Source organism: Oncorhynchus keta, chromosome 11 (assembly GCF_023373465.1).
Source record: "Oncorhynchus keta strain PuntledgeMale-10-30-2019 chromosome 11, Oket_V2, whole genome shotgun sequence".
NCBI classification, from domain to species: Eukaryota; Metazoa; Chordata; class Actinopteri; order Salmoniformes; family Salmonidae; genus Oncorhynchus; species Oncorhynchus keta.
The window spans coordinates 43,337,518-43,353,808 of record NC_068431.1 but is presented as its reverse complement, the minus strand read 5'-3'; the positions used below and the strand labels follow the sequence as shown (position 1 = coordinate 43,353,808).

Below are 16,291 nucleotides of genomic sequence, written 5' to 3'. Positions count from 1 at the left end.
ACAGGTTGTATGTATCTGAACACTACTGTAGTAGGGTTGGAAGGTTAGACAGGTTGTATGTATCTGAGCACTACTGTAGTAGGGTTGGAAGGTTAGACAGGTTGTATGTATCTGAGCACTACTGTAGTAGGGTTGGAAGGTTAGACAGGTTGTATGTATCTGATCACTACTGTAGTAGGGTTGGAAGGTTAGACAGGTTGTATGTATCTGAGCACTACTGTAGTAGGGTTGGAAGGTTAGACAGGTTGTATGTATCTGAGCACTACTGTAGTAGGGTTAGACAGGTTGGTTAGACAGGTTGTATGTATCTGATCACTACTGTAGTAGGGTTGGAAGGTTAGACAGGTTGTATGTATCTGAGCACTACTGTAGTAGGGTTGGAAGGTTAGACAGGTTGTATGTATCTGAGCACTACTGTAGTAGGGTTGGAAGGTTAGACAGGTTGTATGTATCTGAGCACTACTGTAGTAGGGTTGGAAGGTTAGACAGGTTGTATGTATCTGACCACTACTGTAGTAGGGTTGGAAGGTTAGACAGGTTGTATGTATCTGAGCACTACTGTAGTAGGGTTGGAAGGTTAGACAGGTTGTATGTATCTGAGCACTACTGTAGTAGGGTTGGAAGGTTAGACAGGTTGTATGTATCTGAGCACTACTGTAGTAGGGTTGGAAGGTTAGACAGGTTGTATGTATCTGAGCACTACTGTAGTAGGGTTGGAAGGTTAGACAGGTTGTATGTATCTGAGCACTACTGTAGTAGGGTTGGAAGGTTAGACAGGTTGTATGTATCTGACCACTACTGTAGTAGGGTTGGAAGGTTAGACAGGTTGTATGTATCTGACCACTACTGTAGTAGGGTTGGAAGGTTAGACAGGTTGTATGTATCTGAGCACTACTGTAGTAGGGTTGGAAGGTTAGACAGGTTGTATGTATCTGATCACTACTGTAGTAGGGTTGGAAGGTTAGACAGGTTGTATGTATCTGAGCACTACTGTAGTAGGGTTGGAAGGTTAGACAGGTTGTATGTATCTGATCACTACTGTAGTAGGGTTGGAAGGTTAGACAGGTTGTATGTATCTGAGCACTACTGTAGTAGGGTTGGAAGGTTAGACAGGTTGTATGTATCTGATCACTACTGTAGTAGGGTTGGAAGGTTAGACAGGTTGTATGTATCTGAGCACTACTGTAGTAGGGTTGGAAGGTGTGACATTACTCCTGTGGGTTTCTCTGATCACCATATTGTGACTTGTCCTGTTCACGAAGGTCATCACCTTATTGGTATTTTAATGTTAAGATGTTACATGATGTGAAGTTTTGGGAAAAGGTTTTGTTGTTTTGGGGAAAATGGAAGGTTATTAAAATTGAATTTTGAGTCCTTGAGTAAATGGTTGGGAAGGCCCAAATACATGTGTTTTGTCAACAGTGTCTCATATTGAAGTTAAAGAGACTGAACAGGACATCAAACCTTTTGAATTGAAGTTGCTCACTCAGAATGACCCCGGACTAGTCATGAACTTACAGGAGAAGAGACATGAACTGAGGTCGTTTTTAGATGAAAGAGTGAATGGAAGGTGCCTTGATTAGGTCTTGCTTTGCTACCCTCAAGGATATGGATTCACCTAGGGTTTTGTTTTATACCTAGGACAGTCTACATTGCAACGCAAACAAATGCTCTGCCTTTGTCTCCCTGATGGGAAGGTGACCACAGATGATGCCGTGGATTTCTACTCTGCCCTCTATAAGGCGGAGGATTGTGATCCTCTGTGTGCTGCTCAGTTGTTACTGTACATGGACTTCCTCATCTGGGACCTGAGCAGAGAGTTGCTTTGGACATTGACATTACTCTGCAGGAGCTGTCCAATGCAGTTATGCAACTCTCATCAGGCCGAGGCCCTGGCATCGATGGTTTACCATCTGAGTTCTATAATCACTTTTGGGGGTCTATTGGGGGGGATTTTTATGCAGTGGTGTGTGAATCTTTTCGTGAGGGTTCTCTTCCTGTATCCTGTCAACGTGCTGCACTTTCATTGTTTCCAAAAAAGGGGGATTTTACTTCTTTTTTTTTAAACTGCCGACCTGTTGCATTGCTGTGTGTATAATTTAAAATTATATCTAAATGTCTCTCAAACAGGTTTATAGGGTATCTGGGGCTATTGGTCCACAAGGACCAGTCTGACTGTGGACCTGACCTCTCTGTTGTTGATAACTTGTTTCTAATAAGAGATGTTTTAGATCATCTCGCCTACTGAGGAAGCGATTCCTTGCCAGTACTTCATCGGCAGTATGTGACTGACGCTTCCAATTTTGATTGGTGGACGGAGGGTCTGGATTATGTGTTCCCTGCGCTGAATGTTGTGCTGTGGTAGTGGCATTCGAGGAGGAAGTGGAGATGCTGCTTTTTTTCAATACCCTCTCTGTCTCTCTCTCTCTCTCTCTCTCTCTCTCTCTGTTTCTCTGTCACTGTCTTTTTCTCTGTCTCTTTCTGTCTCTCTCTCTCTCTCTCTCGCTCTCCATTCATTTATTGGCTCCCTCTCACACATATTATTGAATTAGCATCTGCTCAAGGATTTTTGGGGGAAAGAAAACGAGCCTTGCCCTGCGAGTCGGAAAAGATAGATCAGCATGCAAATAGTGTCGCTGTATACTGTACGGGGGAGTGAAGGAATGATCAAGTGGTTGAGTGTGAAAAATGATGCAAGAAAGGAGTAATCTTTTGCTTTTGCATCTGATCACAGTCAATTAATAGCGTCTATATCCTTTGTACAATTAATCATACAATGAGGTGCTGGCAATGATAACACATACAATGTATAATAATATGATATATATATATATAAATGCCATTTAGCAGATGCATATAGAGTGGGGAGAGGAAAATGCTGGCGTCTGCTTGGTTGAGTTGCTGTGTTCCTCTGAGTCGGAAGGAGGTGTGATAGGAAATAGGAGCTCTAGAACCTGCTGCAAATACTCTGTCTGAGTTGAGACTAACAGCACTGATAAGGAGGATATTTTTAAAACGTGACAAGATTGAACACCCCTGAAATGCGGAGGCTGCCCAGTGAATGACAGCATGCATATAAGAGCATTAAGGAGATGCATTTCTCTTGTGGTTGGCGTGTTCATTCTAAGCAGTGTTTTGTCTAGGGGTGCAGTGGTGAGTCATAGGAGAGGAGGGGCGATTGGGAGGGAGGGAGGGTGTGAATGTGTTAAAATGGGTTGTGAAAGAAGGCAGGGTAATTAGCCCCGTAGGCGAGCCATCATTAATCCACACCATGTAATTAGAGTGCTACGGTGTGATGTGGTGCCATGAGCACGCACTATCAGAAACCTGCATACGACCCCCAAAACAGGTACCCCCTATCACAACAAATACATCAAGAAGACCTTGGGTCTCCAGTGGTAAATTCACTAATGGGGTCAAAAAACAATTACATATATAGCACAAAACTATAATTCATTGTATTTGTTTCATTGTAAATTCCTGATCATGATTTCTGATTCCTTATTTTTCTCCAGCCTCGAAAGACCGACCCCCGCCTATCATCCGGCAGGGCCCATCCAACCAGACGCAGGCTGTGGGGGGTGTGGCCCTGCTGAGGTGCCAGGCGTCAGGGGACCCGGAGCCCACCGTCACCTGGCTGAAGGACGGCCTCAGTCTGCTGGGGAAGGATCCTCGCATGGCCCTGCTGGAGCCTGGCAGCCTGCAGATCCAGAGCACTAGGGTGGGTTTATAATATATGCCATATTGACATTTATAAAGTGAGAGGAAATAAGTATTTGATCCCCTGCTGATTTTGTACGTTTGCCCAATGACAAAGAAATGATCGGTCTATCATTTTAATGGTAGGTTTATTTGAACAATGAGAGACAGAATAAAAACAAAAAAATCCAGAAAAAACGCATGTCAAAAATGTTATAAATTGATTTGCATTTCAATGAGGGAAATTAGTATTTGACCCCCTCTCAATCAGAAAGATTTCTGGCTCCCAGGTGTCTTTTACACAGGTAATGAGCTGAGATTAGGAGCACATTCTTAAAGGGAGTGCTCCTAATCTCAGTTTGTTACCTGTATAAAAGATACCTGTCCATAGAAGCAATCAATCAATAAGATTCCAAACTCTCCACCATGGCCAAGACCAAAGAGCTCTCCAAGGATGACAGGGACAAGATTGTAGACCTACACAAGGCTGGAATGGGCTACAAGACCATCACCAAGCAGCTTGGTGAGAAGGTGACAACAGTTGGTGCGATTATTCGCAAATGGAAGAAACATAAAAGACCTGTCAACCTCCCTCGGCTTGGGGCTCCATGCAAGAGCTTACCTCGTGGAGTTGCATTGATCATGAGAACGGTGAGGAATCAGCCCAGAACTACACGGGAGGATCTTGTCAATGATCTCAAGGCAGCTGGGACCATAGTCACCAAGAAAACAATTGGTAACACACTAAGCCGTGAAGGACTGAAATCTCGCAGCGCCCGCAAGGTCCCCCTGCTCAAGAAAGCACATATACATGCCCGTCTGACGTTTGCCAATGAAGATCTGAATGATTCAGAGGACAACTGGGTGAAAGTGTTGTGGTCAGATGAGACCAAAATGGAGCTCTTTGGCATCAACTCAACTCGCTGTGTTTGGAGGAGGTGGAATGCTGCCTATGACCCCAAGAACACCAAACATTATGCTTTGAGGGTGTTTTTCTGCTAAGGGGACAGGACAACTTCTCCGCATCAAAGGGACGATGGACGGGGCCATGTTCCGTCAAATCTTGGGTGAGAACCTCCTTCCAGGGCATTGAAAATTTGTCATGGATGGGTATTCCAGCATGACAATGACCCAAAACACACGGCCAAGGCAACAAAGGAATTGGCTAAAGAAGAAGCACATTACGGTCCTGGAGTGGCCTAGCCAGTCTCCAGACCTTAATCCCGTAGAAAATCTGTGGAGGGAGGTGAAGGTTCGAGTTGCCAAACGTCAGCCTCGAAACCTTAATGACTTGGAGAAGATCTGCAAAGAGGAGTGGGACATAATCCCTCCTGAGATGTGTGCAAACCTGATGGCCAACAACAAGAAACGTCTGACCTCTGTGATTGCCAACAAGGGTTTTGCCACCAAGTACTAAGTCATGTTTTGCAGAGGGGTCAAATACTTATTTCCCTCATTAAAATGCAAATAAATGTATAACATTTTTGACGTGTTTTTCTGGATTTTTTTGTTGTTATTCTGTCTCTCACTGTTCAAATAAAATACAATTATAGACTGATCATTTCTTTGTCAGTGGGCAAACATACAAAATCAGCAGGGGATCAAATACTTTCCCCCCTCACTGTAGGACTGATGGTGTACAAACACAATACACCTAGTCACAGCAGCAAGCCTTTCCTCCACACTCCACACTGTTCACTCATGATTGATTTGGCCTTGAGTCTTCCTGCCACGGTGGCTTCATCTCTTTTCCCTTTCGGCTTCTCTACTTTCCTTGCCCTCTTTTCAATACACTGCCTGTTCTTCAGGGTTTCTCTCTGTTCTGAAAGGCAGGCTGTTAAGGTTTGTGTGATTGTCACTCCGCATGTGTGTGTGTGTCGCTCTGTGTGTGTGTGTGTGTGTGAGTGTGTGTGAGGGTGTGTGTGTGTGTGTTGTGTGTCATATTGTTTTTTGAGAGAGAAGATAGAACACTTCTCATCTGATGTCAGTTGGATGTAATTCAAATGGACAAGTGCAGTCATGTTGCTTTTAAAGATGAATAGAAGGTATTGATTTGTATGTCATTTAAAGCTGTCGTTTAGAGCCAGTCTCCTGGGCAACGGTTAGAGATGCTCTAACTCATGGACAGTGATGTGGGGAGTGGGAGTATAACCATGTACAGCAGCATATCACTACCATCAAAGTGTGTGTAAGATGTCTACACACACACACACATTCACACACTCCCCTTTATTTCCCAAATCTCATTGGAATATCCATTAGACTGGCCAAAGCTGCAGTCCTCTGGGTTGATTTAATAAACCTTAGGGAGACGTGGTTATGAAAACGGAGGAAGTGAAATAAGGAGACAGAGAGAAGGGGAGGGGAGGGGAGGGAGTGAGGGGAAATAAATCAAAAATAGAGTGAGAAAGGGAAGAGGGAAGAGGGTTCAAGAAAGCGAGGGAGAGGAGAGACAGGGAGAGAGGGAACGAGGGAGAGAGAGAGAGAGCAAGGGGGAGGCCAGCTGTCATTGTTCCCCAGTGTTAAAGCGGCCAGCGTTAAATAGATTATCATGTCTCTGTTTCACTGTGTCTGTATTGATGATGATGGGGCTGAGGATGTGGGGGGCTGACTAGTACTAAATTAAATGTATTAAGAAAATTAACGTCAGCACTTCCAGGGCTCTTTTTTTCATCTTCCCCCACTCAGTCTTCTCATTCACACCCACTCCCTCTCTCCTTGGGAGTGAGTCAGGCCAATGGAGGTTAATGCATTTTTTGTGTACTTCTGGCTGCCGAGCTCTTTCCATAGCGGAGATTCACTACCAAACAATATCACTACTATCAAGAAGGCAGACATATATCAATGAACATACAAAAACCTTTGTTTGTGAGGTGTTGATTGATCTGTTCCTCAGCCTAATATTTGGTTGGTCAGTTGTAAGACCATTTTAATGGATGGATGTTTTTTTAAATTTTTTTTATGAATTGTGAAATAATTGAATCGTTTAACTGACTGGTCAGTGTAGGTTGTGATTGTCTCTTTGTTCCCCTCTGTCCTCCTCAGCTGTCTGACTCTGGGCTGTACACCTGTGTTGCCACTAGCTCAAGTGGGGAGACCTCATGGAGTGCCTTCCTGGATGTTAGAGGTACAGTAACATCTTGATTTACTGTCCCTTCTACCCACCATTGATTGAAGCCAAACGCACTAAACGAGTTCCACCATTTCTAATGCACCTTTCTCCTTCAATCTGCCTCTTTCGGTTTGATTCATTTTGATAGAGCTTCTTCTCCTTTCCTCCCTCTCAGAGTCCAGTGACCTCACAGACTCTATGTCCCACAATACCAGTGCCCTCCCAGGGCCTCCGTCTAAGCCAGAGGTCACTGATGTCACCAAGAGCAGTGTCTCGTTGTCATGGGAACCTGGGCCTGAGGAGGGCTCACCGGTCACTTCCTACGTCATCGAGGCCTTTGGGTACGTCTGGGAACAGTATCCCCTAGCGAAGCCTCACTAAATGACCCCAACATTTCAGAGCAATGACAGATGTATTCGTTTATGTGGGCATATGGGTCACTGCCACATCCAGGGCAAGCACAACAATCCCAGGAATTGTGCAGAATAGTCTGCATATGAGAATCATGTGCAGTCCAAGAAGGTTGATCAGGGCCTATTTGACTCAGTGTTTAAGTTTGGTTTCAGACCAGCTGTGCAGTGTCTTGATAGTGCTAGGTAAATGAGCCAAGAGAAAAACAATAGGACTGTAGCTATGGAGAGCTATTACTGTAAAAGCTTTCCTTGGCTGGGCTCACTAACGCTCTTCCTCTCCGCGGTTCTCTGTGAGCAGTCAGCTGGTCAGCAACAGCTGGCAGACTGTGGCTGACCACGTGAAGACCACACAGTTCACAGTCAAAGACCTGCGACCGAACACGGTCTACCTGTTCCTCATCAGAGCGGTCAACACCCAGGGTCTCGGAGACCCCAGCCCCATGTCTGAGCCTGTCCGCACACAAGGTACCAAATAGAATGTGCTCCATGCCAACATGACATTTCAAACGGGTTCGATGGCAATATTTAACAGCACTCTCTCTCTCTCTCTCTCTCTCTCTCTCTCTCTCTCTCTCTCTCTCTCTCTCTCTCTCTCACTCTCTCTCTCTCAGACATCAGTCCTCCAGTGCAGGGTGTTGACCATCGTCGTGTCCAGAAGGAGCTGGGTGATGTAGTGGCCAGCATGCATAACCCTGTGGTCATCAGCTCTACCTCTGTCCAGGTCACATGGACCGTGAGTATAACTGTTTGGATTACTTACGATTGTATTTTGCAGTTGTTGTTGATAGTTCGGAGCACCTGTAAGACGGCTCACTGCATAAAGCGTAGCTAAACATTTTGACTTGCAGAGCCCAATGATTCATTTATTTACCATGTATGACGCAATGAGGAACTTGTATGAGGGGGTTTGATATGAACCAGTGTGCTTTGTCTTTGTGGTGAGTCGTTATTCTCACTGAATCAGGAAGTGGAGAATCTCAAGAGCTGAATAGCGAGAGAGATGAACCTTGTTTTCCAGGCTGGCTGGAGGACAGCATTAGGATCGTTCAGGAACAGAGACAGCATAGCTAGTCTTTCCAGGCTTCACACACACACACACACACACACACACACACACACACACACACACACACACACACACACACACACACACACACACACACACACACACACACACACACACACACACACACACACACACACACACACACACACACACACACACACACACACACACACACACACACACACACACACACAGAGACAACTTCTGAGATGGGTGGACGTGGAGTCCAGGGACAGCTGGTGTTGCATCAATTTGTGATAATTTGGGTTGACGCAAGAATTAAGACAAATGTTTCTCACCGAGACAAATAGATCACCGTTAGCAGCAACATGTTGCATTCAGCTCTTTATCTGGAGGTTGAATATCTTTCCTCTTGGCAAGGTGTCCCATCTACCTTCTGGAGAGCCCTGCTTAATGACAGAGGCTCTTCTATTTCACACATACATACTCTTGCACACGCACATCCTCACATGCACACTCTCCATATGCTTGGGCTCTGTACGCACCGGTGCCTTGATGTTTTGACATTATTAGGTATCTGGGCTCTTCCAGATGGGGCACCAATACTATACGAGTTCAAACATTAAAGTGAACCATCAAAAATGCCACTCTTGCGAAATCACATAGAGATACTTCGACCATCTTCAATTAGCTACATGATAATATTACTAGTATGACATGACATTGTAACACAGGGTAGATTAAATCCCAGAATTAGCTTGGTGTTTTCTTCTTCATACTTTTGTTGTCCTACCATTCCCTAGTATACCTGTCCTCTAAAACAAGGGAGAAGTCAACAGAATTCACTTGTTTATGGTATTTACTCCCACTATGGCTGCATCTAGCTAGCTGGATCAGTCAGTTCTAACAGGTAAGGGAGGGAGGGAAAGGGAGCGCGGGTCGGGGGGGGGGGGTTGTCTCCCTAAGGTTTCTTCATAAAGCTTTTAGATTCACGAATCATTTCGTTAATGAAATGCAAACAGGCACCCGTGGAGGCTGAGCGTTGGCAGCGCGTCGGCATGATTTATTTGGACTGGGCTGAGGGTAAACAGCTGCTTTATTTGCCCCGTAAAAGCTTTTCGCTTGCTTCTGCCCCTGTTAACAAGTCATTACTGTGAGTTATGTTGCACACTCCCTCCCCAGACCCCGCCACTGCAACTTTCCCCCGCCATAGTAACGGGATTTGTTTACCGGAAAGGATACTGCATGGTTTTAATCCACTCTGTCGGGGTCAAATGTAAGAGCTTTGTAGCTCTCTCTTTTGATGGTTTGGTCGGCATGTGCTGTATTTAAATGGGCAGTAAGTAGTTACTATGACTCAAAGTCGATAGGGTTCTTGTAACATTACTCTAGTTATTGAAAAATCCCTTTCAAAATCCACAATATACATAATAAATTCCTCTTCCTACCCTCTTTCTCTCTCTCTCATTTTCTCTCCCTCAGGTGGAGAACCCTTCCCAGTTTATCCAGGGCTATCGTGTTCTGTACAGGCAGACGTCAGGTCTGCCCTCCCCTGGGGCCTGGCAGGTGCAGGACCTCAAGGTTCCGTCTGAGAGAGACGTGGCGCTGTCCGCCCTGAAGAAGGGTGTTGTCTATGAGATAAAAGTCCGTCCGTACTTCAACGAGTTCCAGGGAGCAGACAGTGAATCAATGACAGCACGCACCTTGGAGGAAGGTAAAGGACCATTACCAACTCAATATGTGTAGTGATGCAACAAAAAGACATTGCTATCTCTGTAGGAGGTATTATTTTCACTTTGTCAAAAACGTTTGAAATTATTTTACATCAATGCTACATCTGGTAATGCCCAAATACCTTGAAGCTGATACAGAATATAATTGTACACACCCACAAACACACTCTCTGCAAACAAACATAAGAAAACTAAAGAGAAGACACACAAACACTGAGTATTAGGGTGACATCTTCCCTGTGGCAGATCTCCCAGACATCTCAGCTCTGTAGGGGGGTATGACAGGCCTGTGAGTCTGTGGGGGGGCCTGTCTCCTGTGACACCAGCTCAAACATCTTTCTGTGCCTCTCCCTGTTCCTGTCTCTGCTCTCTCTGGACCCCTGCTGTCACATCGCCTGCCATGCCCCTGTCGCATACAACATTTATATTGTGACTTTAAGATGTTACCTCCCTTTCTTTCTCTCTTCCTTTCTTTCTGTCGTGTTTTCTGTCGTTCTTTCTTTCTCTCTCTCACTTGCCCCCTCTCCACCTCTACTTCATACACATGCATAAATCAAATGTTCACTTACAGTAAATCAAACATTGATGTCAGTCAGCGATTTGAACAGAAGCTCAACTTACATTGGCATCTCAAGTTAAGATTCAGCCCTCTGTGAGTGGTTGATTAATTGGGGCCAGCAGCGTTCAGGCTGCATTTTATTCCTTGTGTCCATTAACCCAATTAGGCTCACACAGGAGTTGTTATCCAAGTGTAACGCTCTGGGCATGTTCAGTCCGTGTATCCAGTTCTCTCCAGACCTTAGGGTCCTTCTGGAGAAATCTACTGTATCCACGGTAGCCAGGTGGCTCAGAGGCCAGCTGGTAAGTGAGACTGTTGTGCAACGTCCCACCTGGCTAACCACATTTCACTGAGACACAATAGCTGATTCACATGAATCTTCCACTGACTGTATAATGTATCATTTCAAAATGTATGGCTTCTCAACTGAGTTTAGTTCTGAGCTAACCCAACCAATCAATCAGATTTAAATGAGTTGTGCATTGGGAATACAGAGATGGTAGTTCAGAGGATTAAGCTGCTGTAATGTTCTGAATGAATGACTACTAAACATCCAGCACTACAGAAACAATGGGTCTATGTGTTAAGTTGTCCCATAGCCATGCTGTTAGCCTGCAGGTGTCTCCAAGCTGTTTGAATCCTCTATACGGCCTTTGAAGGTGACTGGTATGAGAGGTCTGTCAGCCCACACTGGGGATCAGCAGTGTTTTGTCGATCTAAAACGATTGGACACAGGGTCACCGAAGTGTCACTTGGCACGCCACGTGGCACGCAGCAGGTCACATTTCTGCCAGCGATACATCACACAACTAATGGGCTTATTAGCATCTCATTCGTTACTGTACACCACGATGGAGAGCTTTCATTTAGCTCAGATATGCATAATGTGGTGCTTTAGCATCTCGAGCGCTAACGCGTGACTGCGTGTGATGGGGGTGATCCATTAATATGGAGGCAGTATCAGTCGCTGGGCTCGAGCCCTTCATCACAGACCCATACTTTACTCTGGGGTACACGTGCCAGTCTGCTCTGCTCTGTTTTGGAAGGGCACAATGACTCACTTATTGGTATGTTTAGTAAAGACTGCATGGCATTTCACCAGGCAATGAAGAGTGATTGGGCCTTGGAAGTTCAACAGACCATAATATTGTTTGGCATTAGAGGTTGTAACTTCCTGTTCAACAGGATGAATTGTTATAGTAGATTCCCCTAAAACTTTTGGGGCGGCAGGTAACCTAGTGTTTAGAGCGCTGGGCCAGTAACCGAAAGGTTGCTAGATCGACTCCCCGAGCTGACAAGGTCATTCTGCCCCTGAACAAGGTAGTTAGCCCACTGTTCCTAGGCCGTCATTTTAAAGAAGAATTTGTTACTGACTTGTCTAGTTGAATAAAGTTTTTTTTTTTAAAGCAACCTACGAAGGCACCAAGAGACCTCTGGTACTGCTACTCAGCAAGGAAAAGGAATGATTCAAAGACAGACTTAAGTAAGGGAGGAAGGTTGGAGAGAGAAAGATTAAAAAAAAGAGGTAGTGTGGAGAGTGCAGTCATTATTTCTGTATGTTGTGGTGGCTCTCCCAATTCTTTCTTGCTTCTGCTACAGAGAAAGCCTTCCACATTGAAGTACTCTTTAAATATAAATCAAGGCAGTGCTCTCTGTTATGCTCTGGCGGACAGCAGGCAGCAGCAGTTCTCTATTGGAATGTGAAGATGTGGTGATGTGGTGATGTGTTTTGTTGTGCCTCCCCATGCAGCGCCCAGCGCTCCTCCTCAGCAGGTGACAGTGCTGACAGTGGGGAACCATAACAGCACCTCCATCAGTGTGTCCTGGGACCCCCCTCCCACAGAGCACCAGAACGGCATCATCCAGGAGTACAAGGTAGGCAGCAATCTGTATTCTATATGTTGAGAAAATAAAGCTTCACTGTGTGTGTATTGTATACACACATTGATATTACAAGACATTCGGTATCAACTGCCTCTCCCCACAAACGCCTGTCCCCGTGTGTGTGTGTTAGATCTGGTGCCTGGCGAACGAGACACGTTTCCACGTGAATAAGACGGTGGATGCGGCCATCCGTTCCGTGGTGGTGGCGGGTCTGCAGGCGGGGGTGCAGTACCGTGTGGAGGTGGCGGCAGGCACCAGCACCGGAGTGGGGGTGAAGAGCGAGCCCCAGCCCATCGTCATAGGTAACACACACAGGGTCTGAGGCAACTCACATAATAACAGGGAACCCTAATCTGACTCACAGACAGTGGGTCTGGAAAAATGATTGATCAATTTATCACGCTTGGAGAAAAAATAAAATTGTGCATTGTCGGAGATCACATGTGTACTGCTGGAAGCTGAAGGTTCACTGAGTTCTGTAAGGCAGGCTCCATTCATAGTGATCTATCAGGAAATCAATAGCATTTCATTTAGTGTAGTGTCCAGTAACAGTGTGGCGAGTGCTGTTAGCCATATCAATAATCCTTCTCGATATCTGCGCGGCCAGCGCTAACAAAGTAGACAGTGTTATTGGGATGGGCTTATCAGCCTATCACATCTTATCAAACAGCTGAAGGATAGGCCTAAAATCAATAGCAGAGCCAGGCCAAATGCTCTTCATCCGTGACTTTTGACTGATGTGTGGGGAAAATATCCTCAACGGCCACAGAAAGGCAAACAGAGGCCTGTGGACTGAGGCTTAATGACTGGGGCTGGGGCTCCTGCTCCCGCTGGAGACTGTGAATCTAATTTCACAGCACAGTAGCTGCAGCACAAAATCAAACTCTGTCTGAGCTGCTCTGTCAATCTCCCGTCTCGGAGTTCAAATTGATGAGAGCACTGCTGAATTGATTAACTCTCTGCCGACATATTGCAGTTTTATGCTCTCAATGGTGTGGGTTTTTAATTTGATATTGTTTATCTATAGTGTTGTTTTTACCCTAGTAAACAGCTGTAACGGGATTGTATCTTTCTTATAGAATTTCTTGTTTTCAGATCATATAGTAGATTTTGATATTAACTATCATTAAATATAGATTTGTACTCGTTTTCGAGATATGTTAGCCGTTGACTGGTTTGGGTCTACTGGACAGCCAAAAGCTATCCTATCCGCCAGATGCCATGGTGTCCATCTGATTGGTGTCTCCTGTCCCCTGCTGTCTGTCCCCAGGTGCAGAGCTGCGTGATGTGATCACGGGGGCGGAGGGCAACAACAGCATCTCAGACGTGGTGAAACAGCCGGCCTTCATCGCTGGGCTGGGAGGGGCCTGCTGGATCGTCCTCATGGGCTTCAGCGCCTGGCTCTACTGGAGAAGGAAGAAGAGGAAGGGCCTCAGCAACTACGCAGGTCAGAACCACTATACTATTATGGATACGGGCCTGAGTAATATCAACACCGATCAAAACCACTACACAGAAACATTGCAGTGTAGACTAGCTTTCCCAACTGCCTCAGACGATGTGTCTAGGGTGAGTTAGTGGAATCCCAGGTGAGAGACAGAGCTGTTTTGTCCAGATGGTGTATCATTTAATGCAGAATAAAGGAGATATTCAGCTCAGACAGAAATAATTCTTCTTTGCTTTCATCCATTGTGCACCTATGTGCATCAGCTGTGAACACAATCCCATCAAGCCTGCACCATAAAACTCAAATACACTCATTTGAAATAAGTAATTCACATTTCCTTACATTATGGGACCGTGACCCATGTCATTCTCACATTAGCCATAAATGCATTCTCCAGATTTAGGTATGCAATTTTTCGTTTGGCCTTCCGGGGGTGATTTTAGCTGTGGACTATTGTCATTATTTGGTTTGCGATCACCGTGCTCCAGGGGCTGGGGAGGAAACCATAGTGATTACCGAATTATAGGGCTTTGCTTTATTCAAAAGCTCTCCTATGATCCCTCCTCTCCTCAGAGCAAAATCATTTTCAATAAGCAGTTCAATGTTTGTCTTCTTTTTTCCGCCTGCTTTGTATCTCTCACCCAGCCAATCTCCATACTCCCTGTCACATTTCTCCTCAACCAGATGTGTCTACCATTGTCAAACGGATGGTGTTGCACCTTTTTTCTGTATCTCTGTGGTTGTGTTCATGTTTGTTTATGCTGACGTTGCATCGACTTTGTCTACAGTGTCGACAGGCTTTTAACACACACTATCTCTGTCTTGTTTTGTTGCAGTTCAGTCCTTCACCTTTACCCGTGCAGGTATTGGCCATTTGTCCTTGTCTTCTCACCTTAATTTGGATGTTGGACTGTAGCACTAGAAAATATTTCCCCCCCAAACATATACCAGCTTGAAACACATTCAATGTTTTTCAGAGCACTCTTCTGATTAAAATTCTTCCTCCTCTCTCACTCTGCTCCCTGCCATCTCTCTCTCTGGTTGGACCACAGTGACGTTTCAACGAGACAGAGGACTGATTGAAAATGGAAGGTGAGGACAAACAAAGTCCTTATTAAGTCACTCAACACATCGTAATGACATGGGCTTTGATTACAGTGACAAAAAAAAAACATTAGAAGTGTAGATCCATCCCTTGTGGAACAACATGGGATGATGGTGTGATGATAGAACATATCAATGTGGAATGATCAACCTTCGCGGAGGGTACAGATTCATAGGAAGAAGAATAGATCCGTTATGATGAATGAACTCCTTACATGTTCCACAACTCCCCCGCTTATTCATCCTGGCGCAACACGTGCGTTGATGTATCGATTGATTGAGTCATCAATCACTCCCGGGGAATTATCAGAAACAATTAATGCGGGCAGAGCAGGTTTTTTTATTGGCTCGTTCATCTGTGCAGCGGGTCTGGTGGCGGCGTTGCCAGGGGGGGTGATGAATTTGCCTGTCGACACGCGGGGAGAGGCACTGCTGACGGCACGCCTCCAGAATGCAAGCATATGTAACGATGTAAAGAGATAATGGCCCAAGGGAGTGGGGCTGGAGAGGATACTCCCCAGTTCCACTGAACCCCAAGCAGGCAGACAGACACTGCTGTATAGGAATGTAGAGTATCCCTGTCGTCTACTGCAACTCTAGTCTGATCTGCCTGACAGAGCACAGAGACGCGTAGCCTAGCTCTGAATATCACTGGGTGAAAATCACTGGGCACTGACTCTGTGAGAATATGAAGAGAGCTCCCCCAGGGGCGAGGGGATCAGGCTCTTCTTCTCCCTCTCTCTTTCCTTCTCTCTGCTTTCTTGTCCTTTTTTTCTCTCCCCTCTTTCTCTCCTTTGTCACACCTGAACAGGCAGATCCAGCCCAGAGCTGATACAAATGCAGCCAAAAAATAAGCTAAAAATAAACTGTGTTTTGTTGCCTGAGCCCACGTGTGTGTGTGCGTGCATGCGCACGTGTGTGTGTGTGTGTATGTTATTGGATATGTGTGTCTGTACATTTGTGGGAACATGCCTGTGTGATGTTATATGGAAATTGCTCTTATAATGTTTTAATCACATTTTAAGCCATCACAAGTCAGATGTATGCAATTCCCTGGGCGCGTGGCACACCTGGCTTAAAGGGAAATGCATTTGTGGACTTCTGCATTAATTAACCAAATGCAAACAAAGGCACGTGAGCCTTGTGACTGAAGCCGCTGTACACACCAACAGCTATGTACGGTAATAGTTAATAGCACAGATATACCGTTTAGAAAAATCTTTTTTTTTTCTCCTAGTAACAAAATAAAAAAACGATTCTGTATTTATTTCAGGCATTGGAGTGAAATTGCCAATTTCCTGTGCAATATGAGA

General features: G+C 45.2%; 1 protein-coding gene across 6 annotated transcripts in view; it reads left to right on the top strand.

The window, feature by feature from the left end:
• The window catches only part of LOC118390301 (roundabout homolog 2-like), a 219,337-nt gene that overhangs the window by 179,523 nt on the left and 23,523 nt on the right, over nt 1-16,291 (top strand). For 4 of the 6 annotated variants that reach the window (XM_052457261.1, XM_052457258.1, XM_052457257.1 and 1 more), the window contains 11 exons: nt 3,516-3,721; nt 6,745-6,826; nt 6,987-7,152; nt 7,523-7,689; nt 7,836-7,957; nt 9,734-9,965; nt 12,294-12,418; nt 12,558-12,729; nt 13,698-13,874; nt 14,711-14,737; nt 14,927-14,966. In XM_052457261.1, coding sequence (XP_052313221.1) covers nt 3,516-3,721; nt 6,745-6,826; nt 6,987-7,152; nt 7,523-7,689; nt 7,836-7,957; nt 9,734-9,965; nt 12,294-12,418; nt 12,558-12,729; nt 13,698-13,874; nt 14,711-14,737; nt 14,927-14,966 — 1,516 coding nt within the window. The remainder of the gene's footprint in view (nt 1-3,515; nt 3,722-6,744; nt 6,827-6,986; nt 7,153-7,522; nt 7,690-7,835; nt 7,958-9,733; nt 9,966-12,293; nt 12,419-12,557; nt 12,730-13,697; nt 13,875-14,710; nt 14,738-14,926; nt 14,967-16,291) is intronic. The other 2 variants (XM_052457260.1, XM_052457263.1) reach the window with 1 other exon arrangement.